Here is a 25,890-nt window from a genome sequence, read left to right as displayed (position 1 = left end):
GTCATTCTACTCGTGCTACCAGTAAGCATATGGCTATCCACTTCTAAGCACATACCACATAATGGTAAACTACAAGAGGAATAGTGGCCCATATTTAAGTGGACAGCAGCCATATACTTTCTGGCAGCACGAGTAGGTCTTACTGATAAAGCACCATAAGCACTGATGAAGGCAAGGAAAACAATCCTCCCTTTACCCATTAACCGGCATAGGAAGGTGTACTTAGCCCCGCCTTAGCGAGTCGCGATAACAAACTACTCATGCTGCCAGAAAGTAGAAAACACGTCCACTTATAGGTGGCCACTAATTTCTTTATAGTTTACCATCTTGTGGTATGTGCTTAATAGTGGAGTGTTTTATACTTATTGGCCGCACGAGTATTAAATAAATGCCACTCCGAATTACAACCTTATATAATATAAATGCACACGTGCCGCTTTCGGCAGTTTTTGGTTCCCGCAGGGCTTTAGCGACACCTGGTGTATCCTCAGTGACTCCACCAGTAGATATCGTAATTAGGCCGCGCAACAGGTACCCGCAGAGCGAGTTATCGACCTAATGGCTAATCTATGGATTATCTGTTTACAGGATAGATTATTGAGAAACCTGAATAGATATTTATAGATTATTTATAGATTTTAAATGCCTCATTTAAAATTTGAAACTATTTTCGGATTATTATATAATCCAAACTTAAAATTATAGTATTTATATTAATTTTTTTATCAATTATAAAATTGTATCAATATTATGTTAATATTATATTAATATTTATATAAATAATTAATAAATAACTTATATAGATTAGATTATTTTAAAGTCTCAATAGATAATTTATAAAACAGATAATAGTCTTGGTGGGTAATCTATAGAGCAGATTATCCGTGGGTACCTGTGGGTTGTGGGTTATTTCTGCGTAGTCTAATCGTAATTGATGGATGTTTCTCGTCTAGCCGAATCACCGAAATTTGTATGGGAAATATTCTGGGCTCAAATTCTAGCACCGGAACGATAAAAATTGGTATTCTAATTTGTCACAATTATAGCAAGTCCAGTTTTATAAATTATACTTCAACTTGAGGTTATAGTATTTTGAGGTTGAATTTTAATTTTACTTCGAGATATGTAAATGGACTAAGAAATCAGTAGTCTTGGCTCAGGCGTCCATTTAGCTAGGAAATGCACCGGGAAAGACGGTGAGATACTGGCTATACCTACATAATAGGCCATCTTTGTGTTAGACCTAGAACAATAACATGACACGTACCAATTAATTGAGTTTTTCCAATTACGATCCTCAAATCCCGTGCCAATTTTATCACTGAGAGTTCAATAGTGAGGTGCATAATTGACTCCATTGAACGATGAGAGAGCGTAAGATGTGGCCGAGAAGCATTGCGGCCGTAGCATACTGGCTGTTGTGGCTGCTGCGGGCTTCAAGCGTAGCAGCAGGAGCTTTCAGTAGCTATGGTGGTCCTGGCCGTGGCCATGCTGCATTCCATGAGCAGCGCCGCCTACACCAAGCAGCTCACTCGGCTAAGGACTCGCAGCATCAGAGTGTCGAGAGGCGTAGTGGACAATATTTGAATGAGCAAACAAAAGGTTCGTCTGACTTGACTTCAGGATATAATTGTAGATGCTGATAAGATGCCATTCTTACAGCCTTCGCCGTGGATGGTTCCGCGATCCCAGATGTTGAATTTGACGTGGGAGAGTCATATGCTGGTCTACTCCCAATTTCCAGTCTCCCCGACGAGGACCGGAAACTCTACTTCTGGTTTTTCCCCTCGACGAATCCTGATGCGACTGAGGAGATCACCATATGGTTGAACGGCGGCCCAGGATGTAGCTCACTGGAAGGCTTCCTCCAAGAGAACGGGCCCTTTCTATGGCAGTATGGCACCTTCAAGCCCGTCTCCAATCCATACAGTTGGCACCGTCTCACTAACATGATCTGGATCGATCAACCTCTCGGGACAGGCTTCTCGGTTGGTCAGGCAAATGTGACTTCAGAAGTGGATGTAGCTACACAATTCTTAGGTTTCATGAAGAATTTTGTGGAGCTGTTCGGACTTCAGGGCAAGAAAATTTACCTAACGGGAGAGTCGTATGCTGGTTCGTGATGCCTTCTGTACTCTGTTTCTCTGGTCAAATAGGCCGTAAACCACTGACCTTCTGAGTTGCAGGAATGTTCGTTCCTTACATTGCGAACGCAATGTTAGATGCAAATGATACCAGTCTTTACAACCTGGACGGCATCATGATTTATGACCCGACCATTGCATCCAATGATGTCGAGAGAGAGCTCTTTGCATATTCTACGTACGAGACTTGGTCGAAGCTGTTTGCATTCAATCAAACGTTTGCTGATGAAATTCGTACACGAGCCAAGTCATGCGGCGCGACCGATTTCATCGAGAAATATATGACTTTTCCTCCAATTGGGCCGATGCCACCCGCTCCCTCGGGTTGTGATCTGTACTATACCATCGGAGACAATGCTTTCATTCCCAACCCGGTAAGCGCTTCTCTCTCCTATTTTCCTAGTTATTGCTCACCAAAGGCAGTGTTGGGACCCCTATCATCTAGCGACGACATGTCCAAATCTTTGGGATGTACTCGGCTCCCCTGGGGCATACAGCTACGTTCCAGCTGGCGCATCTATCTATTTCAACCGACCCGAAGTCCAAAAGGCTATTCATGCTCCTAACTATACCTGGTCCGAGTGCACGAACAACCCGGTTTTCGTCAACGACACCGATCTGACGGCCGCCGCTGGTCTGTGGACCAGTCAGACGGTTTTGCCACGGGTCATCGAAAAGGTCAGTCGAGCCATTATTGGCCAAGGTGACATGGACTACACGATTCTCCCAAACGCGACGCTCCTTGCGATCCAGAATATGACGTGGAGTGGGCAGCAAGGCTTTCAAGGTCCGATTGATGGGACGTTTTATGTCCCGCCGGATGCAAACATGTCAGCCGCGTCAGGAATCATGGGTCGAACAAGGTCGGAAAGAGGGTTGACGTTTGTGGAAGTCAATTTGTGCGGACATATGAGTAAGTCAGCCCAGATCGTGGGTCAACGCAAACTAATGTGGTTTTCAGTTCCCCAGTATCAACCTAGTGCGGCGTTCAGACATTTGGAATTCTTGCTAGGCCGAGTGGAAAGCCTGGAGAGCGAAGTACCATTTACTGTTGAGCCAATCAGTTAGACAAAATCAGTGTTTCATATCTCCCATCCTATCCTATTCTTGAATTAAAGATAAGCAGGATAATTTTAACTTGAAGGATAAGTAGGATAAAGATATAAAAATTTTTGAGGATATAATAGGATATATAGAATTCAGAATAGAATAGGAGAAAAAAAGATGAATCTAAAGTTATTCCTATTATAATTGTAATCTTATTATTATCTTATAAAAAATTATATTTTTATAATAATAATCTATTAAATCCTTTCTTTTTATAAATTAATTTATTTTCGATTTATAATTTATTATATTCTTTAATATTAAGATTAATTTATGTTACGAGGTTTGCCGTCTAGATCACGTGGAAGTGCTCCAGGCTCTCGAGGTGGTTTATAACTAGGCGTCAAGCAGGGACCTAAGTAATGACAATAATGATATGCAATTCGTAACTAATAGTAGAGTATACTAAATGATTGATCTTGAGCACGAAGCTCTATACAAAGGAAATCCATCTTGATTATATAGACCATCGTGGCATGCGTCCTAGTGCTCCCAGTTGTCCCAGTTGTACTGGGACAGCTGAGCCTACTGGGATCCTCATATCACATGATGCTAATCACGTGATGTTAGGTATGTGAGATCCGTTGTAACAATTTATTATTTCTTTGATATATATTATGTAATATTATTTATATCTTTTTATTTAAAATGAGATAAATTCGATTTTTTTAAAGAATAGATAGAATAAGGATATTTATAAAATTTACAGGATATAAGGCCTCCTTTTTGGGCCTAGGATAGGATGGTGTTACGACGGGCTACACAACTACCAAGACACGTGATCACAAATGATCAGTAGTGATCATTAAGGATCACTAAGGATCACGGTATAGGTGATCACTGGTGATCATTAAGGATCACTAAGGATCACGATATAGATGATCACTAATGATCATGAAGGATCACCAGTAATCATGGAAGCATGAAGGACTATATAATCAAGATGGATTTCCTTTGTATAGAGCTTCGTGCTCAAGATCGATCATTTAGTATACTCTACTATTAGTTACGAATTGCATTATTGTCATTACTTTAAGTCCCTGCTTGACGCCTAGTTATAAACCATCTCGAGAGCCTAGAGCACTTCCACGTGATCTAGACGGCAAACCTCGTAACAGATGGGAGAGGATGAGGATGGGGGATTTGAACCGCTGGACAAAATCTGCCCGGGAGATCTCAAATATTTTAAATATATCATTCTATCATTGAATTCATTATCATTTTCATAGTCATCTACCCGAATTTCTTCCACCCTGATGCCACACAAGAGGCCGCACCTTCATAAACTCATCAAGCAGCTCGTCCGTAATTGTTGCACGACGAGCTTGATACGCCTTCACAAATTCTTGCAGCTTGACGATGCATTTCTTCTTCAATTCGCCCGTGAGAAGCTCTCCTTTCACGTAGCCAGTCCGGATCTGCTCGAGTTCCTCATCATCATCGGAGAAGAAACTGAGATATTGATAGGAAACGTCCACGTCTGGATTACCACCCAATCGACGTTGCTCCTCCAATGTGTCACGACCACCAGAAAATGCATACTTATTAATTTTCTTCTCACTGTAGACACGATTAGGAGATATCCTAGCTATTTTTCAGAATGAGACGTACATTTGCTTCATGGTGTCATTCATGAAAATGGCGCTGGAATCAATGGAAGCACTCATTTTGGATCCAGGGCCTTGTAGTGCCGGGAAGAATTTAGCGTGGATCAATGCCGGTTTGCAGTAATCGAGACGCGGTGCTACATCGCGACAGACGCGGAAATAGGGATCTTGATCGATCGCGCATGGGATGAGAGAGGGGATTTTGGCGTTTTTTTTCTGGTCTGGTCCGAAGATGTGAGGGAAAGTGGTTGCAAAGGCTGTAGCTGATTGAACTGCAACGTAGTGAGATTTGCCAATGTTATCACTGTAACGAGGGCGCAACAGAGGATCAGTAAATGCTTCCCCTGCAAACACGATGGCATAAAGGGATTGTGGTACCTGTCATTGAAGCCAAAGACTGCTTTACTCGTATTGTACGTGATGAGGCGAGATATCTGCACCACATTTTCGTAGAAAGCTTTGCCCATGAAGTCGAAGTCACTAAATAAGAATGTCTTTTTCAGGTCGAAACCTACGGCCAAAATGTCTTTGGCATTTTGGCGGGTGAATGCTCGCATCTCCTCCAAAGTGTGAGCTTTTTTGCCGAAGATGATTTTCTCGTCGTCGGTCATCATGATGACCAGAGGCACATCAAAAACATCTTGCAACCACCTGAGCATAATAATCAGTATTTCTTGGACCCATCGCCATGAAATAAAAAAGCTACCCACTTGGTAAATGTGAAGGGAACCATATGGCCCAGGTGCATGCTGTCGCTACTAGGTCCCCGACCGGTGTACAAGAAAAAGGGCTCGCCCTTCTCATGCCGACTAAGAATCCAGTCAAGGTCCCTATGGCTGAAGACGAGATTTCGCCGAAGGAAAGGATGCACCGGATGGCCTGTCACTCGCTCGAAGCGCTCCAGGAGGTCGGTGGAGATCAATTGTGTTCCAAAAGTTTGGACGAGTCGATTGTAGTCAATCTCCTTCAGCTTTCCGTCGACAACGGCACCGCTAACGCTCCAGGGATTGATATCCTGAGCGGCATCCTGAGGTTGAGCCGAATCAGCCAGCAAGGGAGAGGCCTGTGGTGCTGGTGCTTCCTCCATATCTGTGCTCTTGGAAGAGTGCGCTGGGAGGAGGAGAGAGGAGAAGTCGTTGTAAGTCAAATGCCATTATGAGTCGACTAGGTTGTGATGCAACGTAGTATGCACGGGTTATCATTGGAGCGCTTAAGTGCCGTAATACCAATTCAGCAAGGTCGAAACTTGAAATATGTTAAAATGTCATTTTAATTTGTCATTATCTTTTAAATTTTCTGATTTACTAGTGTTATCGTGCGAGCCTCATCAGCCTTCCGTGCATTTTCCCATGATCCTTCAATCATCGCTGTCTGAACCAACTTGTGACGGACCTTCACTTAGGTCACATGAGGAATTGATTGATAAGGGTTTTTAAGATAAGGGAACCGAATTTTCTTTGAGATTTCTTATTAACTTTATTCTTTTATTCTCTTATTCTCTTATTCTCTTATTCTCTTATTTTTTTAGTTTAGAATTTTATATTTTTATTATAATCGAAAGAGCCTTTTGAATTCTATGTGATTTACTTAGATATAGTTTTTATATTATTCTAAACTTACTATATTCACATAGAAATGTATTGAAATCTCCAATTAAAACTTTTACAGGATTAAAATCGGAAAGCTCGTTGATATGCTTGCTTTTAGGTAAAACTCGATATCAATTTCGGGCTTCTTCGCTATTTCTACCCCCAAACTTGTATAAACAAGATTGATTCAATAAAAGTAAAACATTAAATCGAACCCTACAAGTAACAACCGTAATGCCTTCCCTACCAACCTGTTCGACCCAAATAAGCCAAGACCTCAATTCCGTGCTCCAGCGTCGACAACCACACCAAAGGGAGAACCACGATCGCACCAACAAGGCTGATCCTAATGTCGGTAGGTGCTACAAATGCAACAAGGTTGAACACAAATACCCTGATTGCCCTGGTAATCTGAAGCTCCAAAAGATCACTGCGAAATCAAAGGATAACCAGTTTCGCATTTATTGATATTCGCTATACCTATACTGCTTTTTCTTTCTTGGAAGTTGACCCCATCCCTCTTAACAAACCTAATCTAAAGGTTTTGATGATACATTGGGTCCCTTGATTTCTTATATTATCATTTTGTCTTTGCGAATCGACGATCGACGGATCGATCAACTGCCCTTCTTGATTTTAAAGCTAGGAAATCATGATATCATACTCGGTGATAAATGGCTTGCACATCACAACATTCCCGTTGACTTTCGACAACGCTGTTTGATATGGCCCGAGGAATTACCCCCTACGATGGACTTTTCGATGCCTATCAAAGTAACCCTTTCCCATCTGTTAGAAGCTCCTCCCAAGCCGAAGGCTGCACACATAAAGAACATCCAACATTGAGACAAGCTCTTCGCTCAAGAAGAAAAGCAGATCGCTAACGGAAGGAAATCGCATGTTGGGATTGCCAATATTATAACCTCTCGCAAGTTCTCCCCTCCCCTTAAAACCCAAATCGTCGAAAAGCTACATGGAAAATATATTCACTTTGTCACTGTAAGTGCATCTCATATATCCCATATTTTTTTTTTTTTTTTTTTTTTTTTCAAAGAAATAACACTAATAGAATTCCGCAAAGAAGTCATAAAAGCATGTAACCTATCACTATCCTTCCTTCCCTCCTAGCTTAAAACCTCCGAACAAAGCATTCCTAAACCCCCCCCCCCCTAAACTCTCAATCTCATCAATCTCACCTCCTCAGCTACCACAGCACTAATTTCCGCAGTCTTCTTATCTCCTTCCACCAACCCCGCAATCTTCTTCTTAACTATCCCTCCAAATTCATTTCTCGTCAACTCACTCGATCCATAAATCATCAAAACATTTAAATTCGCCATTCTCACCGCCCGCACCCTCAAATAAAAAGCATCCTCCGTCTTCTCTCTAAGCCACTTTGTTCCCTCTTCTGTATGGAAAAAGTCGTGCCAAAGAGGTCTATTATCACCTTCCTCATGAGTCAACACTCTACCTCTAATAAGGTCCTCAAGGACAGCTTTGCACTGCGCCACCTGTCCCTCGTACATACCCATAATCGTAACTTCGGTAACTAGTTCACCGGATAAGTAATAACGATGGAAATTATTCCACTGAAGCTGACAAAAGTTTTGCTCGAAGAGTGTGTAGAGATTTCCTTGACCGTGGCGACCTAGTGACTCGATGATGTATTGAGGTATCATGTATGTGACTGTGATTTGGTGAGTAACTGAGGTCTGAACACTCATATATGTACCAGCAACGTTGATATACTGATTGTTCAATTGTGCAGAAGCCGCAGCCGCCTCATGAGGATGTTGAAATTTGAATTGAAGGGAGTGGCTGAAGCCGGCATTGCGATAAAATGGTTGGCATACGATTTCTCCAAAGGTTGATGCTAGGTTAGTAAGAGCGTCGACTATGGCGAATGCTGGGATATTCCACTCTTGGGGCCATGTGCATAGAACTACACTATGACTGTAATAAAAATAATTTGTTAGCATGGAATAGGTGTGATTAGAGATGGGAAAACATAGAGCACTTTAAGGGTATACGTACCAAATTTCGCGCCCGTAGATGCCAGGTCCTTCTAGCTCAAGATTAGAGGGTGTTGTTGCAGCTGACCAGTCTATGACTGAAGGGGAGAGCTTATTAATAGTTGTTTGATCATTTGTAGAAATGGATGAAGTCTCCTCCAAACGCTGTTTATCCGCAGCCGCAGATGCTGCAATCAACTTGTAAAAGAAATCGTTTGCTGGCAGATCTGGGTTGGTGCTTTCAACTGCAGATGCTGGTGTAGGCTCAATATTAGGGTTGATTGGTGCTGTAATCAATGGGCTAATCGATATCTCTTCTGTAGCAGTTGATAGAATAGTGTCATTCGGGCTATGGACATGCGTTACCCCATCCATGAAACTGGGTAACTGGTTTGTCGGAGGATCTAAATCGGCAGACTGAACTGCGGATACTAATCCGAGGCCAGTTGAAGAATCATTTGGTGGTGTAATTAATGGTGCAGCCGATTGATCCGCAAAATTGTTAAATTGCTGATTGTTATTCACGCGATCAGCAAGATCTATACCTGAGTCAGATTGAACTAGCTTGGTTGTAGTCGCTTCTTCTGAAACGGTGGATAACGAAGTGTCATACTCGCTGTCGATGAGGGATGGGCTTCGAGTTGTAGATCGAACTAGCTCGTAGCTACCGCCAACGGACGTAATATCCGTCAAAGATGCGTCACCGATTTCGTCTGTGTTGCTCAAACTGGCTGGAACAGATGTGAGTGATTGGGATGGTGGAGCTGTCAGATTAGAACCAGGATTTATTGATGGAGCTGGCTTTGTACTATTAAATTCATCATAGGAATTTCTCATGTAGGTAGCATCCATCTGATCCCTATCAAGTGAAAGAGGGGTTTGTGCTGGTGGCGATGTAGCAGCGTCATCAGAACTAGGATTCACTAATGAAGCAAGCATTGTGTCAACCTCAACATCGGAAGATTTTACATCGGCAGTATCCGTGGCCTTCGAACCCGCCAATTTCGTTGTTGTGGATGGAAGTAGTGAGAGATCTGGAGTGGAGCTAAATTCCGTTGATGGAGCTGAGATTTCACTGGCAGATTTATCCTGAGATAATTTGACATTGACAACGTCTGTAGCCTTTGAAGCTGTCGTTTTGGTCATGGTGGGTTGAGGTAGCGAAAGACCTGCAGTAGACTTAGATTCAATTGATGGAGTCGACACTGTACTAGCAGGTTTATCCCGAGATAATTTGACATTGGCAATGTCTGTGGCCTTCGAACCTGCTGGTGCTGCCGTGATAGATTGAAGTGATGGAAGATCAGGAGTGGAATCAGATTCCGTTAATGAAGCCAACGCTATACTAGCAAATTCATCCCGAGTCAATATGCTACTGACAATATCTGTAGCCTTCGAAGCTATCAGTGTAATTGTGGTGGATTGAGTTGATGGCGGAGCTGGAATCGAGCTAGGATCTGCCTTTTTCACGGCTCCTGGGTGATAATTGAGGCACTTGGATCCGAACTTGCATCCGCGTCTCGAAAGGAAGTTTTTGCAGGAAGAACGAGAAGGGTCGGGATCTTCTGCGGCAACCGGAGTTGGGTGCGCATATCGACATCTCGCCCCCCAGGTACAGGTGTTGTGGAGAACGAAATTCTTGCATGGGGTAGGGAAGGCTGGACCTGTGTGCTTGTGATGACATTTGATTCCCGCTAAGCATCGGCCGACGAGGTAGTATACACAAATCGCCATTTTCTCGACTGTTGCTGGCGGTATGATAGAGGTTTGGGTCGAACTTAGAAGTTGGTAAAAGGGAGACCTGGCTGATCTCGAAAGCTTGTTCTTGTTCTGTTTGGAGTGGCACAGTTGATTTTGAAGTTTTTGGAAGTCAACTATTGAAGGTATGTGTTATGTAGTTGTTGGTAGAGAGAGTGTTTTTTTTACGCTCGAAGATTCTCTTATAGAGACGTAGTGACCGTACCGATATATTGAGCATGGGGCTAGTTCAGCACTACAGCCACTCAAAAACCAAATTGGATGGAGTACAGCCGTCAATGAGTATACTAGTTGATTAAGTACGGCAGGTACGGCAGTCTGTTGAAAATGACTACAAAGCCACACAGTTAAGCGAAGGGGCAGAACCTTTTTTCAGAATTTTGGATTTTGACTTTCGTTAGTTGTTCACTCTGAAAATCCGGCGAGACAATGACCCGGTGAAAGCAAAACACAAACAGACTGTCCAGGACACATGACTCTATTTGTTACCTATTCCTAGCTGCTAGTACCCCGTGCCTCGCAGAGATACCAGAGACTGAAGCATCGTTGAATACTGAATGAGTTCAGGTTGAATAGAATCGACTCAAGATTGAGTGAGGAACATTAAAATACTCTGTTAAATTTTGGTTGAAAGTAGCATTTGACTCGAGTAGTGCAATATCTGACAACCCCTCGTCCTGTAAAGCTAGATAAGAAAAATGATCCGATAGCATCGAATAAAGATTTACACGAGAATCAAATATTGCCCCATAAATTCTGGAATTTAGAGAAATCATCTTATATAGCTTGAATAGTTTTTGATTATATGTCTGAGGCTGAAAACTAGATCTCGTTCTGCCTGGCTGAGTTGAGCGGGAGTAGTCGTGGGTTATGCGCTAGAATTGTGGGGATTAAATCCTAATCTACATAGCTCAGATTATAGAGATTTCAAACTAAAAATCTGAAAGGACGTTTTTATACCTACTCACTCCATCGCTGTATGTTACTTAAAGAACCCTGAGAAAGACTGCGTAACAGCTGATGTGCACGGGGAAGACAGTAACTTCAAGCTTAGCTAGATCCCTGTCTTTATCGTTGATTATGTATGCAACAAAGCAAGTGTTGAAAATGGAAGGCCTGAACTAATGTCATTACTTCCAAGATGGAACTGGTAAACTACAAAGCAGAGCATTGAACCACTCTGTTGAGGGTAAGAGCATTCATAAAGGAACACTGATCGGTGCTATGCTGTTGTAAGGGAAAGACACTATATATCAAGTGAAAATAAAAGAGATAAAGGAAATGTAAACAACTAAATAGTGGGCTAGATTCTCCCAGTTCGAAAAATCTTCCACCATTTTCCGCACAGAACTGCGAGGAATAAACAGATTTTCCGCATAATTCAGCACCTGGACAAGCACTGGCTTACTACCGCCCCTCTGCATATTTGATCCAATTTGGATTCCGTGACAACTTGGTGCCAACATGTGTTTGTTGAGAATTCCCCAGCCTAAACATCAACAGAGCAGAATTCCATTCAAGGCCAACCAGCATATGAATTTAGAAGTGCTTCAAAACGCTGACTATGAATGTCGTAGCTAATGCAGTTGACTGAAAAGAAATCTTTGATTTCCTTGAGAGTAGACTTTGGAAGCGCATGATTGAGATTACCCTCTACTCGAATCGTTCCACTTGGATCGATATCAACAAAGGAGATATTGAAGTACCTCAAAACGCTGCTTAGGGTCGATTTGAGAATCGAAGACTCAACCAGCCAAACAAGAGCCCAACCATTGATTTAGTACCATAAAAATAAGCCCACGAGATTGACAAAGTGAGTTATGAAAATTTTCAACTTTTGTTCATCGTCCATCGTTCAAGAAAACCTTTTGTTCTACAGCGGGGCGAGTTAGCCTGCCTTGCTGCTTGTAAATTTTGCAAATATATAAGATTACCTGCACTTCCCCAACCATCTATCCATCCATCCAGATTCCAGACATCAACAACCACTAACATTTATTTTATTTCATCTGGACAAATACACTGCTCAATGCTCGCATGCTAATATATGTAAAATGAAGGTATCTATCTAAACATTCGCGCATGACGTATCGGGAGGGTTATCATAGCATACCTAGCGTCTCATATCATACAATTTCACCTCTTGCCCTTTTCAACTCACAATCACCATTGAAACCCCAATTCCATAGCACAAAGTCCCATCTAAACAATATCCACCACCAATCATAATCCACTACCTTTAAGCTAAACTCAATCTCTCCAATCTTCCCTTCGTCGCCTCCACCAAAGCCGTCTCCCGATCCAGCAATTTCATAATCTGTCCCACCTTCTTCCTCCTTAATTCAGAAGGAACCTGTACATCCCTATCCCTTCCTACATCCTCATCCCTCTCCTCCTCCCCTTCCGCTTCATCTTTCCTCTTCTCTATTTTAACCACCAATTCATTCGCCTGACTCAAAACGTCATCTTTGATTTCTTTAACCTCCTCGTATCTCTGCCAAGGATCCTTTGAAACCTTCACCATGCTCGAATTTGATCCCTCCATATCTTCACCAAGGACCTTCCCGCTAAGATTGCGGACCTCTTCCACCCACGCTTTTTCCTTGTCGCTTAGCTCATGCTGAGTATTCTTGGGTATTTTCTTCCTAATATTTTCAATACGTTCACTGAGCATCTTTTGCTTTTCCTGCGCTTTCCTTATCCTCTGCTCTATGTTCTCATTTGGTGGAAGTCGAGATTTATCATCACCCTCATCGTAATCCTCGCCAATAACGGATTCAACACGCGTTGCGATGTCGTTAGCTTGTTTGATATGTTTTGAAAGCTCAATTTGTAGCTTGATGCATTTTCGGAACAATTCTGCAGCGGCGGTACCAATGCGATGGGTTTCTTCGCTGAGAACCTTGTGGGCATCTGTCATGACAGTAAGTGTAGCAGGTGATAACCTGATCTCTTCTTTTAGTAAACGCTTGTATTTGCTATGAGAGATCTTTTCGTGGAAGGCGGGCAATTCAGAGGTTTGCTCGAATGCAAAGGAGGGTTGATATACTGGCCGAGCTTCGAATAGAACCAAAGGCTTTTCATTGTCTGTTTCGGAATCATATGATTCTAAACGCCCACGGCTACGGCTGAAACCAACTTGAAAATCGGGTGATTCAAAGATGACAGATAATGGCCCATGAGCATTTGCTGAGAGAAGGAAATAACCAAGGTCTGGATCTTGAATAACTGTGCTGGCTGCAAGAGGAGCATTTCGGTCAATCATGGGTGGTGTATAGATCCTTTGTCTTTCCGATGGAGTGCTGATGACTACACCTAACCGGACGTTAGAATCTGCGCCATTGGATAATTCATCTTCCAGTTTAAAAGCCCATGAAGAGAGTGATATGTATGTGATGTTCGAATTATTGGTGACGAAGAATGAATATCTCGACTCGACGTCATGGCTGAAAACAGGCCAACATCCTGCCCAGGTCTCCTTTGATTTGGAAGTTTCCAAGACTTCATATGTTAACAAGCCAGGCGGTTCGGGGTCGTCCAGAAATCGTAGTATCCTTGAATTCGATCTTGGCAACCATTGTGCCTCAATGCCCACAAGATCTAGGCATATCGTGAGGCGTCCACTCGTAGTAAGCAGACATATTACGTTCATAGAACATCCGTCTTTGTCAACTTCATCCAATTCGAATTCATCGTCCTCCTCTCCATCCATGAGCTCTTCGGCGTCTATCTTTGGCCCGATCACGTAAATGTCGGTGAAAAGCTCATTTTCCTCGTCATCTTCAACTTGCGGAGCTAGGTCAAAGCCGAACGGACCTTGTAACCTTGGTACTTTCCCTGGCCTAGAGGGCCTACTGTAGACCTCGACTGGTGGCTCGCCCGAAGATCCCTGGACCTGAATCGGATCTTGACTATCAATGTCTGACATCCAGTCCAATTGTTGTTGTGCAAGTAGTTTACTAATCCGAGGTACATTCGGATCATCTTCCATGGCGGCAACATTGGATACAATCGAGACGGAGAGCGAAGAAATTAGTGTGGGCGGTGGAGCCCATTTCTCAGGCAATAATGGACAAAGAGCATATACATCCCCTTCTCTCATTGCGAGCCAAAGAGTCATTGGCGACCACCCTCCAGATCCTCTGCCAGCAAAACATGCTGATGCTACTTCCATCTCAAAGGCATCCGGAGAGAATTTACTAGGTTGTCCAGCCATGGAAGCTCCAAAGTCCTGATCAGCCGACACTCCATCGGCCAGTTTCTTCAAATCAATCGCAAGGGTCGGTTTGTCAAAAGACCAGCGGTCAGTTGTGGAAAGCTCCCATACGCGAACAACCGCATCCTTTGTAACTGTAACTAAACATGTCCCATTGACGCCCAATGGATGCCACAGTGCAGATGATATTCCAGATCGAGATGTAACATGTGTCGTTGGGCCAAGGTGAAAAGTCTTGATCTTCATAGGACCTTTTTCCGAAGATGTAAGATGCGAAGGTTCAGGTAAAATTGCGATATGTACAGTATGAGTCGTTAGAATCGCCATAAAGTTCGAATTTGGGGAGATGATTAACTGTCGGATTTCATCTGCCACTGGAATTTTGAGTGTCTACTAAACATTAGCATCCAGAATTGATAAACACAAGCTTGACAACTCACTCTATAGCCCTGAGCAACATCCGGTCCAGCTTCAATCTCCTCTGCAGCTAGTGATTTGCCTTTCAGAAAGCTTCTCTGATTTTCCTGTTTGTTTTCCCATGTCTCCTTCAAATATACGAGATCCGCCCATCGAATTTCCTTCCCAACAGCAATGAAAACTTCCGTTCCCCTACGTGCAATCGTTTTTCTCGGTCCCGATTTGTTCGATTTCCCATTGTTGGAGTTGTAACCATTTCCCGAAGCTTGCTGATTGATCGTAGGTCCGGCTGTAAATATTTCATGGCCTGGATTTGGCTTCGAAAGCCAGGTAGGTGTATAACCAAGAACTTGAGGCATTCTGGATACCTCTTAGCTCAATTTTATATATTTTTTGATACTCAGCACATTCGTAAAAGCTCAGAAATAGAAAGCTCTTGTATGTTGCCAGGAATAGAAGAGAATTGAGTCTGGAACTTTTTTTGAAGGTTGGACGATTTGATATCAGGCTATGTTAGCGCGTCGCGAAAGCTAGGTACAGAGGTACCTAATTGGAAGGCTTCTAAATGTTCCCCAGGAAACAAAGAAAAACATCAGCCTTGCTTGAAAGATTGTAAAGTAAAGAAACAACAAAATTTCAAAAAAAAGAAAAATGCCTGGCTCAATAAGAAATACTGTTGATAGGCTGGATAAACCCAGTGCCTATTATCAAGGTAGAGTAAGTTATTTGATCTGATCTCTTTTCAACCTCGCGCTGAGCTAGACTAACAATTCGGTTTAGAATAAGAAGCGCAGATATGAGAGAGACGGAGAGGATGATAGAAGAGAACGAACTCCAGAGGAACCAGCAGATGATCCTTTGAAAGACGCGACAACACTTTATGTGGGAAATTTGTATGTTAAATGCATTTAGTACTTTCAATCAATGGCTCAGGGCATAAGCTAACAATTCCGGCTACAGGTCCTTCTACACAACTGAAGAACAGATTCACGAATTATTTGCAAAATGTGGTGAAATCAAGAGATTGATTATGGGATTGGATAGGTTCAATAAGACACCTTGCGGGTTCTGTTTCGTGGAATATTATACTCACCAGGATGCACTTGATTGTATGAAGTATATTGGTGGCACAAAGCTCGATGAACGAATCATTAGAACAGATTTGGATCCTGGATTTCAGGAAGGGAGACAATATGGACGTGGAAAGTCTGGCGGCCAAGTGCGCGACGAGTACCGTGAAGAATACGATGAGGGCAGAGGAGGTCTTGGTAGAGCTATTCAAGCCGAAAGACAGAAAGAAGAAGAAGAATATGGGAAAGGTAGATAGATTATTGGAAAGATGGACGATTGTACGATATTTTGCAGTGATCGGGAAGGCGTATAAGGAAGACTGCGGCGATCCATTTGATATCAGAATAGTGACTTGCATCTGCATAGTAGGGAGAATTCTTAGGATTCTAGCCATCTCAGAGCATTGAATTTATGCCCTTTCATATGTTTTCGTATAAACATGTCCCAAACGCCATTAATGCATATTGTACATCAAATCTTCCGGTGAGAGACCTTGCAATTGAGCCCAACCCAAAATATCCATGTCAATAACCGGGAGGATTGAGTCGTTGTGATAATCTCGTCCATTTTGGTAGCTCTGCAATAGAATCAGTGACCTAGTCTTCTATTAAATGGCACATCTTTCACTTACTATGAATTCCCTTTCTATATTTCTTCTCTTTCCGATCAAAGATGGTGTATTTATCTTTTGGTAACATCTCCTGCTCTGTAGGCATCTCTTCCTTCCACCTTTCCACAGCCTTCGTCGTGATACCCTTAGCAGCCAAAGCTCTATCCACAGTAGCAACCACCGCATCGACAGCCCTTAAACGTTTGCGCTGTCGTGCCTTTTGGAATTTGGAGAGCCGCCATGGGATCTTCCTGTAATCGCACCACCATTAGCATATGCCCAGTAAGAAATAAGATCACAGCATAGGATAGATCAAAACATACCACAGAAGACCCCCAGACATAACATTCGTAGGTCTAAAAGCTCCAAACATTGTGTTGACTTCAATGTTCTTTCCAGTCGTACCTCATCGCTCCATCAATCCTCTTCAAATTTCGAGAATCGGCTCCTCCGCTCCGCGCCAAGCTTTAAATTCCGCGAACCAATCAGCATCCACTACTTAACCTCAACTCTCTAAACCCTTCATCATCAACTTCAGCAAGCATCGCAAAAATGTCGTATTATTTCGCGATAATTGGAACGCAGGATAATCCTCTCTTCGAATATGAATTTGGGACTGCGAAACAGGGTGGTGATGGAATTGCGAGGTTTCCAGAACAGGCAAGACATATGAATCAATTTATTGTTCATAGTAGTTTGGATATTGTCGAGGAGGTTCAATGGGGTGGTGGACAAATGTATGGAATTATTTCTCATGTTTTCGGATGGGAAACTGATGCGGTTATAGGTATTTGAAATGTATTGATCGTTTTTACAATAATTACGTTTCTTGCTTCATGACGGGCGGAAGTAAGTTTCTCTATTCAATTATCGAGAATATGCTAATGTATGCGCAGATGTTAAATTTATGCTTCTACATTCTCCTTCTCAACCTGCCAATCCAACGACCTCGAGAACGAGTACGTCGATAGGTGCAAATCCTACCTCACCCCAGACAGAAGAGGCGATCAAACAATTCTTTACCGAAGTTTATGAGAATTGGGTAAAGACAATTATGAGCCCGTTTTATCAAGTCAATCAACCAGTTACGAGTCCGGTGTTTAGGGGACGTGTTGCGGCCGCTGGAAAGAAATACTTGTGAGGGGTGTAGTATGTGTAGGAATTATCATAGTTATCGAATCCAGTGGATGACTGCCAATTCTGCGGATATACGAAGGTGATGCAAGAGCATAAGCAGGAAATTAGGTTGCGATTCTTAGTATGAGGGAGGATTGAAGTATCGAGACTTTCCTCTTTCAAAATGGATGATGCGATAGTGGATAACAGTTTGTGGTATATCTTGGAGATATACGCGCTGTGTTTCGTCTATGGACATTCTTCAGGGAGCTCATCCATCGAGACTCATGAGCAGGGACTTTATGGGATGTTTCTCTGCGTTGTTGGATCAGAACAAATATCGCTGGGAGGTGTCTTTTGATACACTGGGATTCTTTTCCTTTTCCCGGCTATCCTTCACACAATCTGGATTCTAACAATGGAGCCCATTCCAATGCTCCTGGTCGGAAATGTCTTCGGGATCATACTTGGCTTGAAACTGGCTTGGTCATCCCCCATCAGGTCGAAGCATACAGAACCCGAGGCTGATGAAGGTGTAGGAGGCAAGACATGGAATATGACGTCAGTGACACGATGTTCTGAGAACAATGGAAATATTATTGAGGAAAAGATACAGAAATAATGTAATTTGCTGAACTAAAATACTATTCTAAAACATTGAACGTGAAGAGTATTGCAATTCTTGGGAAACATGCACTGTGTTGGTGACGAACTCAGTAATAGTAGGTCCCTCGAACCACTTAGTGCTCACCCCTGAGTACCGTCTTCAGTGAAGTCAAAAGGCGTATACAACTAGAGTAACTCGTATATCCAATGAATTCATATTCACCATAATTACTAATTAAACATGCACTGTTGTGATGATATGATTTCATTATAGTGTTTTTTTACTCTGGATGAGGATGAGGCTTCTTTACTGGATCACTTTTCGCTACTGTATACAATATAAATCTTACATTATAAAGCTCCCCAACATTCGAGTTTGGGGTTGGTGAGTAAATGGTTTTGAGAATTTATGGTATACATTCCTTATGGATGGATGGCTTTGATATTTGAGATGGGCTATATTTAAAATAATGATTTCCTATGTTTCCTTGTATGGTTCTAAATTCCTGATGTGTATGAAGGAGCTGCAGTCTCCATTGATGAGAAGGAACCCCAATGTCATTTCAATGCCTAATTACTTTCATTTGAGCCTATGTATAAACTTAAAAAAAAATATAATAGAATCAAATATGTACAATGAAACTGTATAATATCAATATCTTTCATACTGTAGATATTATCTGTTCAGTTCAATTCATAATAAGTGAAATGATAATGATATCAATTCCTATGTACTCGCTTATCTATGCACCCCTGGAAATAAGGAGAAGTTGACGATCCACGATTCACGCTTGGACCGAACACTTTACTCGCAGTACTTCACTTCAGGCAAACATAACAAACAGCAGCCATGAGCCGTGTGTTCAATTTTCATCAACCACCAAAGCCGTAACGGAGTAAGGAAAAGAACATTTAAATTGAACCAACTTAATTTTTTTTTCTCGGCAATAAATTAACACCTTCATTTGTTTCTCACCTTTTACACATTTCCATTAATTTCTAAGAAGGTACTAGCGTCAAACCTTTTACAGATCACTCAATTCCCCATCAAAAAGAATCAAATTCCCTCCCGGATTTGGTTTTGATTTTTTAATCTTCTATTTTATTAACAACACTTTTCTACCCACTACTTACTACTTTTTGATTTTACTACATCAAAGTATCATCAATACATCGTCTCGACGCGTTTTATTATCAAAGTTCAAATAATACACTTCTTAATAATTATTTCATCATGACTGGACGTAAGTTATTCTTTTTTATATACTGTATTGAGCTTGCAATTGTTGTCATCTTCGGTCGCGATCTTGGATTGAGATGTTTTGGTGTTGGTGTTGGTGTTTTGGTCTTTGGATCTCCACCTCTACATAACGCGATAAGGTATCCATCTTTATGATGTCGATATACTTACAATAATAATTACTTTACTTCAATACATCGTCGCATTAATTATTACATGTATTAATGATCTTCTTTCACAGGCGGAAAGGGTGGAAAGGGTCTCGGAAAGGGTGGTGCTAAGCGTCATCGTAAGATTTTGAGAGACAACATCCAAGGTATCACCAAGCCAGCTATCAGACGTCTCGCTCGTCGTGGTGGTGTCAAGCGTATTTCTGCCAGTAAGTTTTATCCCATTCTATACTATTGCGTCTTGGTCCAATGACCTGGATCAATATCATTTCCACGTTTCCATTTTCTGACGCGTCTCATTACAGTGATCTACGAAGAGACCCGTGGTGTTTTGAAAACCTTCCTTGAGGGTGTCATTCGTGATGCTGTCACCTATACCGAACACGCCAAGCGCAAGACTGTCACTTCCCTCGATGTCGTTTACGCTTTGAAGAGACAAGGCCGTACCCTCTATGGTTTCGGTGGTTAAATATTTCTTCATCTTTGACCATCTTCGTCATGAAATCATTCAATACTCTCACATACTTTTCGACAATACACTCTCGATTATGGTTCTCGGTTGAGTTAGGATGGGCTTATGTTACTTTTGATAGTCTTTCATAGACGGTCTAGCATGCTGTTTACGGCAGGGTTTCGCTCTTATCTAACTCTTTTCTTGAATCATTATTTTCGACATTCGATTAAGTTTTCTATCTCAACTGGTCTTGACACAATCATACATTCCTCGATTTAAAAACTTTTTGATAGTCTATACCTTTGCTTGTTTGCTCGCTTTGGTATGTAAGACAGTCTAGCATCCTGTTTACGGGAGGAGTTTTCCTGGAAGTTATGGTTTTGTTCAACGACACTTGATACCCCGCGGGTTGGGATTTGTGAGGGAAGATCTATGATTTGATGGCGTAAATACTTTTTGTTGTTGTTGGCTCTTCAGGCTGTTTAGCTGCATGGCGTTTTATGGTTTTCTCCCTGGTACTGGACGGGTGTCTAGAGGGTTGAAGGAAGGAAGGAATGGATGAATGAATGGTTGTGGAATGGATCACGATCGAGCAATTGTGTTAATACGCATACATAGCATACGAGTGAATTATATGGTCGTGGACCGATTTGATATATATATTTTGATATGATGATTGATGATGATTATGATGACAATTAAAAAGTAAAGCTACCTAGGTAGTATGTAAATGCCTTCTGCTCTACCACTTATAAGTACATAAGTCAAGCTGAAGCTAGCAATAGTAAGTGCAGATGCAGGTGCAAGAACAAGTGCGAGTGCAGATACAAGAACAAGTGTCCTGTATCTTCTTCGCACAGTATACAGTATACAGTATATACAGCTCACTTCACAGGATATATCACTTGGTAGACAGGTAGATAAATAAATAGTTATTCAAGTAAATAAACATCTAATTTCAATCATCAAAATCCAATTTCAATTCCTAAATTTCAATTATCAAATTCCAACTTCAAATTCAAATAATAGAATAAAATAAAATTGATAAATTCATAGGTCACTGATAGATGTATTGTAAGATATTATATTCATTTAATAAAAACAAAAAAACATAAAAAAAAATTCGATGAAAGGAAAGGAAAAAGAGACAAAAACAAAAGAAAATAGAATTAAAGTTATATGTTCATTTATCCATCCATCTGTGTATCTAGCTTTCTCAAATCCAAATCCAAATCCAAATATAAATCATAATGTTGCTATCCGACATATTGATGCTTGTGCTTCTTGGAGGTATTAATGAATGAAATGAGTGTCCCTGTCCTATGTGTGTGTATGTATCCTTATTTTCTTCTTGGTGTTTTTTTTGGGGGGGGGGGGTTTGGGTTTGTTGATTTGGTTGATTCCTCGATTCCTCAATTCTTCAATATTTCGACTTGTTGTTCTCGTTTGCTTCCTGTTTTTTTGGCGAGATTGGTTGGTTTGTTGGTTGATTCCTCGATTCTTCAATATTTCGACTCATTATTCTCGTTTCCCTTTTTTTTTTTTTTTTTTTTTTTTTGGTGGTGGGTTTGCTGGTTCGTCGGTTGTGTATCTGCGCTCGCTCTCTGCACAATCTCCCCTCCCTCCCTTTCATTTCCTTTTCTTTCCTTTCCTTCCTGTTCTGAGAGGCCGGGATAGAGAGAAGTAAGTAGATCTAGATCTCGATATCTCCACCAGGTGACCTATTCATACAAACCCCCCCCCGCCTTCTCTCGCGTGCTATTGTCTTCTCTAAACTTTAACTTTCTCAGAGATCTTATTCTCATTTGCTTTTTCAAGATCGCTTTGTCTTTGTTCATCGAGTTGTCTTCCCCTCTCACTCTCACCCTCACCCTCACCCTCCCTCCACTCAAATTCCGCAACCAACTCCCCCCACAACCACATCAAAATCCTCTTAAAAACCCAAAAACCCCCCCATGTCAACCAAATCAGAAGCGAGTCTATAAGAAACCCTAGCCAGTGTCCCCACTCTACACATTTCCAAATTACAATCCACCCTAACAAAAGGAGAAGTTTGCCCTGTCCTCGGGGAAGTAGACAGATGGCGATGAGGTTGAGGAGGGAGAGGAGGAGACTAAAGTGGACGGACCAGGATGGATAGGATATGGAAGTGGGTGGGGTTGAGGGGTTGGGAATGCTGGAATTCGAATTGGTAGAGCTTGGGAAGATGGTGGATGTGATGAAGGTGGAGATGGAGGTTGGGGTGGCTTGCGGAAGATTGAGATCCTATTGAGGGGAAGTTAGTTGCTTGATTGACTTTTAGGGCAGGGTGAATAAATGAATATTCGGATGTGGAAAAAAGGGCTGAATGCTAGATTTGGGAGATTAAGATTACAACTACTTACCCGTTGATTCAAAGTACTATATAAAATAGACGACGTTTCCACGGGCGACATGATGGATGGTATGGTGATAGTGGTAGTGTAGTGTAGTGGAGTTGATATATGTGTATGGAGATAGTATAGTTGAGATTTGGGCTTCGATATTGTAAGAGATGATTGGATATTTTGACTCTTCTCGTAAGGGTGTTTTTGTGATAAATTTATGGGGTATGTGGTTAAATGAACTGTAACGACTTTTCGACTTTTTGACTTTCATTTGTAGTAAAGAAAGAAGCTTGGGATGTTTTGGAAAGTAGATAGAGGAAGAGGAGAGAAGTATACAGGTCTTAAATAGACTGGAGGATGGGGATGAGGATGTGAATAGGAAGTTAAGTGAGATTAATTATGGATGAGTCTTTGATTTAAAAAATGTGAGTGTGATGGTTGAAGAGCCTTTACTTTGTGAGTGTAAATATTCATATATGTATATATATTATGAATCATATATGAGAATGGGATGCGAAGGTTGGAGTTGTGTCAAACGAAGTGGTGGATTTAATTTGAGGATGTATTTTTATATCTCTAGCTGGAATAACTGATTTGGATGTTTTGTGCTTCATTATTTATTATGAGTCCTTGAAAAACGATGAATGAAAAAGGAGAAGTGCGTTAAGGAAAATACTTTTTCATTGTGCAGATTTAAATTTTAAGAACCATTCATGAAATATACAGGAGGGGCGTTGAGCTGAGTCAAGGACATCGAGTTCCGAGTTTGTGACTTTGAATTTCGAATTCTAGTCGAGAATGACACTTCGATACATTTTATCTTTCATACTTCCATCAGTAATTATCTATATGTATATTGCAGCCAAAAAGTCATCTTAATATTGTGAATTGAGCATTTACTAATGATGATATGAGATGTGTGGTTTTGGGTAATCAAGGTTTAGTTTTACGTTGAGAGGATTTAACTCTGCAGGCAAAACGTGGGCGACTTGTTGTTTTACAATTGATAAGGAACTTATTCAGTTCGAGTCTATATGTGGTATTAAAATGAAGTCTCTTTCATATTAACAATCTATACTTTCTATACTTAGGCATGTGTGTCGTATGAAAGATGCCAGAAAATGACAGTGACTTGATTAGCTGTAGAATGTGGATGTGTTTTTACACACAGCACTATTCTGTTTGATCTCAACTAACACACGTTGTTTCACTTCTTACTTCACGGAGTGACATATCCAAACCCAAAGTCTACGGTGAAATCGGTATAATTATCTTCATCTTCGGTGGCCGTGAATATGTATGGAGGTGTCAGCTATCCTATTCCCCAAAATTATAGCCGCATCACCTATCAAAGAAAACGAGGGACCATCCACCGCCGGTTCTAAAGTGTGCAGATGTAATTTCCTCACAGCAACTCTGACCAACGATCAAGTAATATCGAAGCAAAGGTTTGTAGATTGAGACACCGGCTTAAAATCTGCAAACCATTCGCCATATGCGCATTGCAGCTATCAAAATCGATGAGCGCATGGTCTTCAATCAAGAACTTCTATTTGTTTACAAGCAGGCAGTGTTAAAGTGTATAAAACATCAGCAATGACATAAATCTTGCCAGCATACGAAATCGCACCACGCCACCTTGGTAAATTCACGATTATGCTTCTTATTTTGCACATACGATATCCAGGAAAGAGGCAACTTGACTCCAATGAGATAACACTTCGAGTGAATGAGCTTTATCAGCAGTTAATCCCTTAAAATCGTAAGTTTGATCATGCTCAGTACCTCGACATTTAATGGTGGTGAGGATTCGAAGTAGTGGTAAGTACGAGCATTCAAAGTTGTCAAGACTCATATTCCTGGTAAAATCAGTAAACTTAACGAGCAGTAGAATACCCAAGATTGTTTGTAGAGTATTACATACCTGTACTCGTATATTACTATATGCTAAATTTAGTGTCTGAAATTTGTGGCTGCAAGTAATGGTACGTTTGAAGATTATCAAACAGCATCGTAGTTCTTAGATCTCCGTGTCTATGGATTTGTCGCATGTATATTAGTCACTATGAACGTATTCACTTCATTATTTCTGGTGCTGTGTGACTGTATGTGCGATTCATCAAGATGTATCCATGATGTGTAGCTCAAAACTGTCAAAAGACGACCATGCAAAGGTGAAGGAGATATTCCTATTCTAGATGATTCACTAGATCTGATGATGAGTATGCTTCTACTGAGGCAAGTCGAAGAGATGGAATTGAGTTCTCATTTTCCCATTTTCTAATGCATATATTTCATCCTTTTGGCGTTTTATCATGCAAGAATCCAAATTCGCTAAACTTTGTGCATATTGAAGTTTAATTTTTAAGAGGGTATTCTATATTGTATACTTGATTTCCCACCATATTTTAGGGCACAAGCACCCCTAAATGAAGCTTATCTAACCAGGATGAGGGGAATGGAAGTGAGGAAGAGCTATCCTCGTCGATATCGCTTTGCTAATTTGGAAGCGAGAATCAAGATCTCGCCACCCATAAAGCGAGGTAACCGAGGAACTCAAGCGATCATGGTAGTACAAATATTTGATCTCAGAGTCTCATCGATTGATTTATTGTCAGTACTTTTTTTTTCCCCAGTACAGAATAATTTTATTTCAGATTTAATATCACAATAGGAAACTGCTGTGCATGTTCAACTCGCTAAAACATTCAAATCAATCGGTAATTTTTCTATATGTGACTTTATATCAAAATACTGACATATATTAGGTACTTTTTGGCGTGGATTGGGGTGTGATTACACCTACCGAGGTTCTTAAGTGTCTCGAGACATCGAAATCAAAAGGTCTTTTGAGAAAACAAATAAGCTGGATACATAGTAGGGAAATGTCACATCATCTGATTCTCCCAATCAACTCTTTTAACTCTTACTCGGATGGCTCTTCGAAGGTTTAGGACCACTTCTCCTGCCATAGCAAAACTGTCCCTTGAAATCGCTGTAAAATGAAAGCTGGAAATAAGCTTCCATTTTACATGCAATTTAGTGAAATATCCTGGATCCGGGGCTTAATCTTCTTATTGTGATGGTCAATATTCCATGCAACTTTGTGGTTCTAATATCCGGCTACTTGAAAGGCCGGCTACGAAGTAGTCGGGGAAAGCGAATAGTCCCTCCCGCTTTCCACCGTCGAAACTTCATATTCAATATTATAAGGCTGGAACGGGAAAATTCGCTTTCCCCTACTAATTCGTAGTCGGCTTCCAGGTAGCCGACTATTATTTGATAGCTTCGGTAAATAACTATTGACTTCCACTCCGGATCCCTACAATGGTGGAAGGCACAGGTGTGAAAACTGTTTAATGAGAAAGCGTGTCGAATTGCAAAAGGCTCATAGTATTTCTAGAAGA

At 41.3% G+C, this 25,890-nt stretch overlaps 13 protein-coding genes across 13 annotated transcripts; 7 read left to right on the top strand and 6 right to left on the bottom strand.

Moving 5' to 3' along the window:
* Positions 1-61: 61 nt before the first annotated feature.
* On the top strand, positions 62-559 carry SS1G_13634 (predicted protein; the record flags this gene model as incomplete). The annotated part of the gene is made up of 3 exons (XM_001585345.1): positions 62-132; positions 319-332; positions 447-559. The coding sequence occupies 3 exons, from the start codon at positions 62-64 to the stop codon at positions 557-559; spliced, it is 198 nt and encodes a 65-aa protein (XP_001585395.1).
* An 805-nt stretch (positions 560-1,364) lies between these two features.
* SS1G_13633 (hypothetical protein) lies at positions 1,365-3,212 on the top strand (the record flags this gene model as incomplete). Its single annotated transcript, XM_001585344.1, has 5 exons — positions 1,365-1,602; positions 1,663-2,115; positions 2,187-2,518; positions 2,568-3,057; positions 3,106-3,212. The coding sequence occupies 5 exons, from the start codon at positions 1,365-1,367 to the stop codon at positions 3,210-3,212; spliced, it is 1,620 nt and encodes a 539-aa protein (XP_001585394.1).
* A 1,268-nt stretch (positions 3,213-4,480) lies between these two features.
* Positions 4,481-5,945, bottom strand: SS1G_13632 (hypothetical protein; the record flags this gene model as incomplete). The annotated part of the gene is made up of 4 exons (XM_001585343.1): positions 4,481-4,811; positions 4,863-5,162; positions 5,237-5,509; positions 5,569-5,945. The coding sequence occupies 4 exons, from the start codon at positions 5,943-5,945 to the stop codon at positions 4,481-4,483; spliced, it is 1,281 nt and encodes a 426-aa protein (XP_001585393.1).
* Positions 5,946-7,616: 1,671 nt separating this feature from the next.
* SS1G_13631 (hypothetical protein) lies at positions 7,617-10,193 on the bottom strand (the record flags this gene model as incomplete). The annotated part of the gene is made up of 2 exons (XM_001585342.1): positions 7,617-8,394; positions 8,482-10,193. 2 exons carry the CDS (start codon positions 10,191-10,193, stop codon positions 7,617-7,619), a joined length of 2,490 nt encoding a protein of 829 aa, XP_001585392.1.
* Positions 10,194-12,456: 2,263 nt separating this feature from the next.
* SS1G_13630 (hypothetical protein) lies at positions 12,457-15,209 on the bottom strand (the record flags this gene model as incomplete). Its single annotated transcript, XM_001585341.1, has 2 exons — positions 12,457-14,823; positions 14,874-15,209. 2 exons carry the CDS (start codon positions 15,207-15,209, stop codon positions 12,457-12,459), a joined length of 2,703 nt encoding a protein of 900 aa, XP_001585391.1.
* A 292-nt stretch (positions 15,210-15,501) lies between these two features.
* Positions 15,502-16,177, top strand: SS1G_13629 (hypothetical protein; the record flags this gene model as incomplete). The annotated part of the gene is made up of 3 exons (XM_001585340.1): positions 15,502-15,567; positions 15,631-15,743; positions 15,811-16,177. 3 exons carry the CDS (start codon positions 15,502-15,504, stop codon positions 16,175-16,177), a joined length of 546 nt encoding a protein of 181 aa, XP_001585390.1.
* A 268-nt stretch (positions 16,178-16,445) lies between these two features.
* On the bottom strand, positions 16,446-16,904 carry SS1G_13628 (mitochondrial 54S ribosomal protein YmL31; the record flags this gene model as incomplete). The annotated part of the gene is made up of 3 exons (XM_001585339.1): positions 16,446-16,498; positions 16,553-16,782; positions 16,855-16,904. The coding sequence occupies 3 exons, from the start codon at positions 16,902-16,904 to the stop codon at positions 16,446-16,448; spliced, it is 333 nt and encodes a 110-aa protein (XP_001585389.1).
* A 296-nt stretch (positions 16,905-17,200) lies between these two features.
* On the top strand, positions 17,201-17,672 carry SS1G_13627 (hypothetical protein; the record flags this gene model as incomplete). The annotated part of the gene is made up of 3 exons (XM_001585338.1): positions 17,201-17,268; positions 17,319-17,380; positions 17,428-17,672. The coding sequence occupies 3 exons, from the start codon at positions 17,201-17,203 to the stop codon at positions 17,670-17,672; spliced, it is 375 nt and encodes a 124-aa protein (XP_001585388.1).
* A 393-nt stretch (positions 17,673-18,065) lies between these two features.
* SS1G_13626 (predicted protein) lies at positions 18,066-18,269 on the top strand (the record flags this gene model as incomplete). The annotated part of the gene is made up of 1 exon (XM_001585337.1): positions 18,066-18,269. The coding sequence occupies one exon, from the start codon at positions 18,066-18,068 to the stop codon at positions 18,267-18,269; it is 204 nt and encodes a 67-aa protein (XP_001585387.1).
* Positions 18,270-19,487: 1,218 nt separating this feature from the next.
* SS1G_13625 (histone H4.1) lies at positions 19,488-20,132 on the top strand (the record flags this gene model as incomplete). The annotated part of the gene is made up of 3 exons (XM_001585336.1): positions 19,488-19,497; positions 19,735-19,872; positions 19,969-20,132. 3 exons carry the CDS (start codon positions 19,488-19,490, stop codon positions 20,130-20,132), a joined length of 312 nt encoding a protein of 103 aa, XP_001585386.1.
* Positions 20,133-21,887: 1,755 nt separating this feature from the next.
* Positions 21,888-22,552, bottom strand: SS1G_13624 (predicted protein; the record flags this gene model as incomplete). The annotated part of the gene is made up of 2 exons (XM_001585335.1): positions 21,888-22,382; positions 22,502-22,552. The coding sequence occupies 2 exons, from the start codon at positions 22,550-22,552 to the stop codon at positions 21,888-21,890; spliced, it is 546 nt and encodes a 181-aa protein (XP_001585385.1).
* A 631-nt stretch (positions 22,553-23,183) lies between these two features.
* On the bottom strand, positions 23,184-24,338 carry SS1G_13623 (predicted protein; the record flags this gene model as incomplete). Its single annotated transcript, XM_001585334.1, has 4 exons — positions 23,184-23,287; positions 23,434-23,513; positions 23,893-24,032; positions 24,162-24,338. The coding sequence occupies 4 exons, from the start codon at positions 24,336-24,338 to the stop codon at positions 23,184-23,186; spliced, it is 501 nt and encodes a 166-aa protein (XP_001585384.1).
* Positions 24,339-24,465: 127 nt separating this feature from the next.
* On the top strand, positions 24,466-25,437 carry SS1G_13622 (predicted protein; the record flags this gene model as incomplete). The annotated part of the gene is made up of 3 exons (XM_001585333.1): positions 24,466-24,468; positions 25,005-25,052; positions 25,252-25,437. 3 exons carry the CDS (start codon positions 24,466-24,468, stop codon positions 25,435-25,437), a joined length of 237 nt encoding a protein of 78 aa, XP_001585383.1.
* Positions 25,438-25,890: the final 453 nt, after the last annotated feature.

The sequence above is a fragment of the Sclerotinia sclerotiorum genome, genomic scaffold (genome assembly GCF_000146945.2).
Source record: "Sclerotinia sclerotiorum 1980 UF-70 scaffold_26 genomic scaffold, whole genome shotgun sequence".
Classification (NCBI taxonomy): Eukaryota; Fungi; Ascomycota; class Leotiomycetes; order Helotiales; family Sclerotiniaceae; genus Sclerotinia; species Sclerotinia sclerotiorum.
This window is presented reverse-complemented; position numbering and strand designations above follow the sequence as displayed.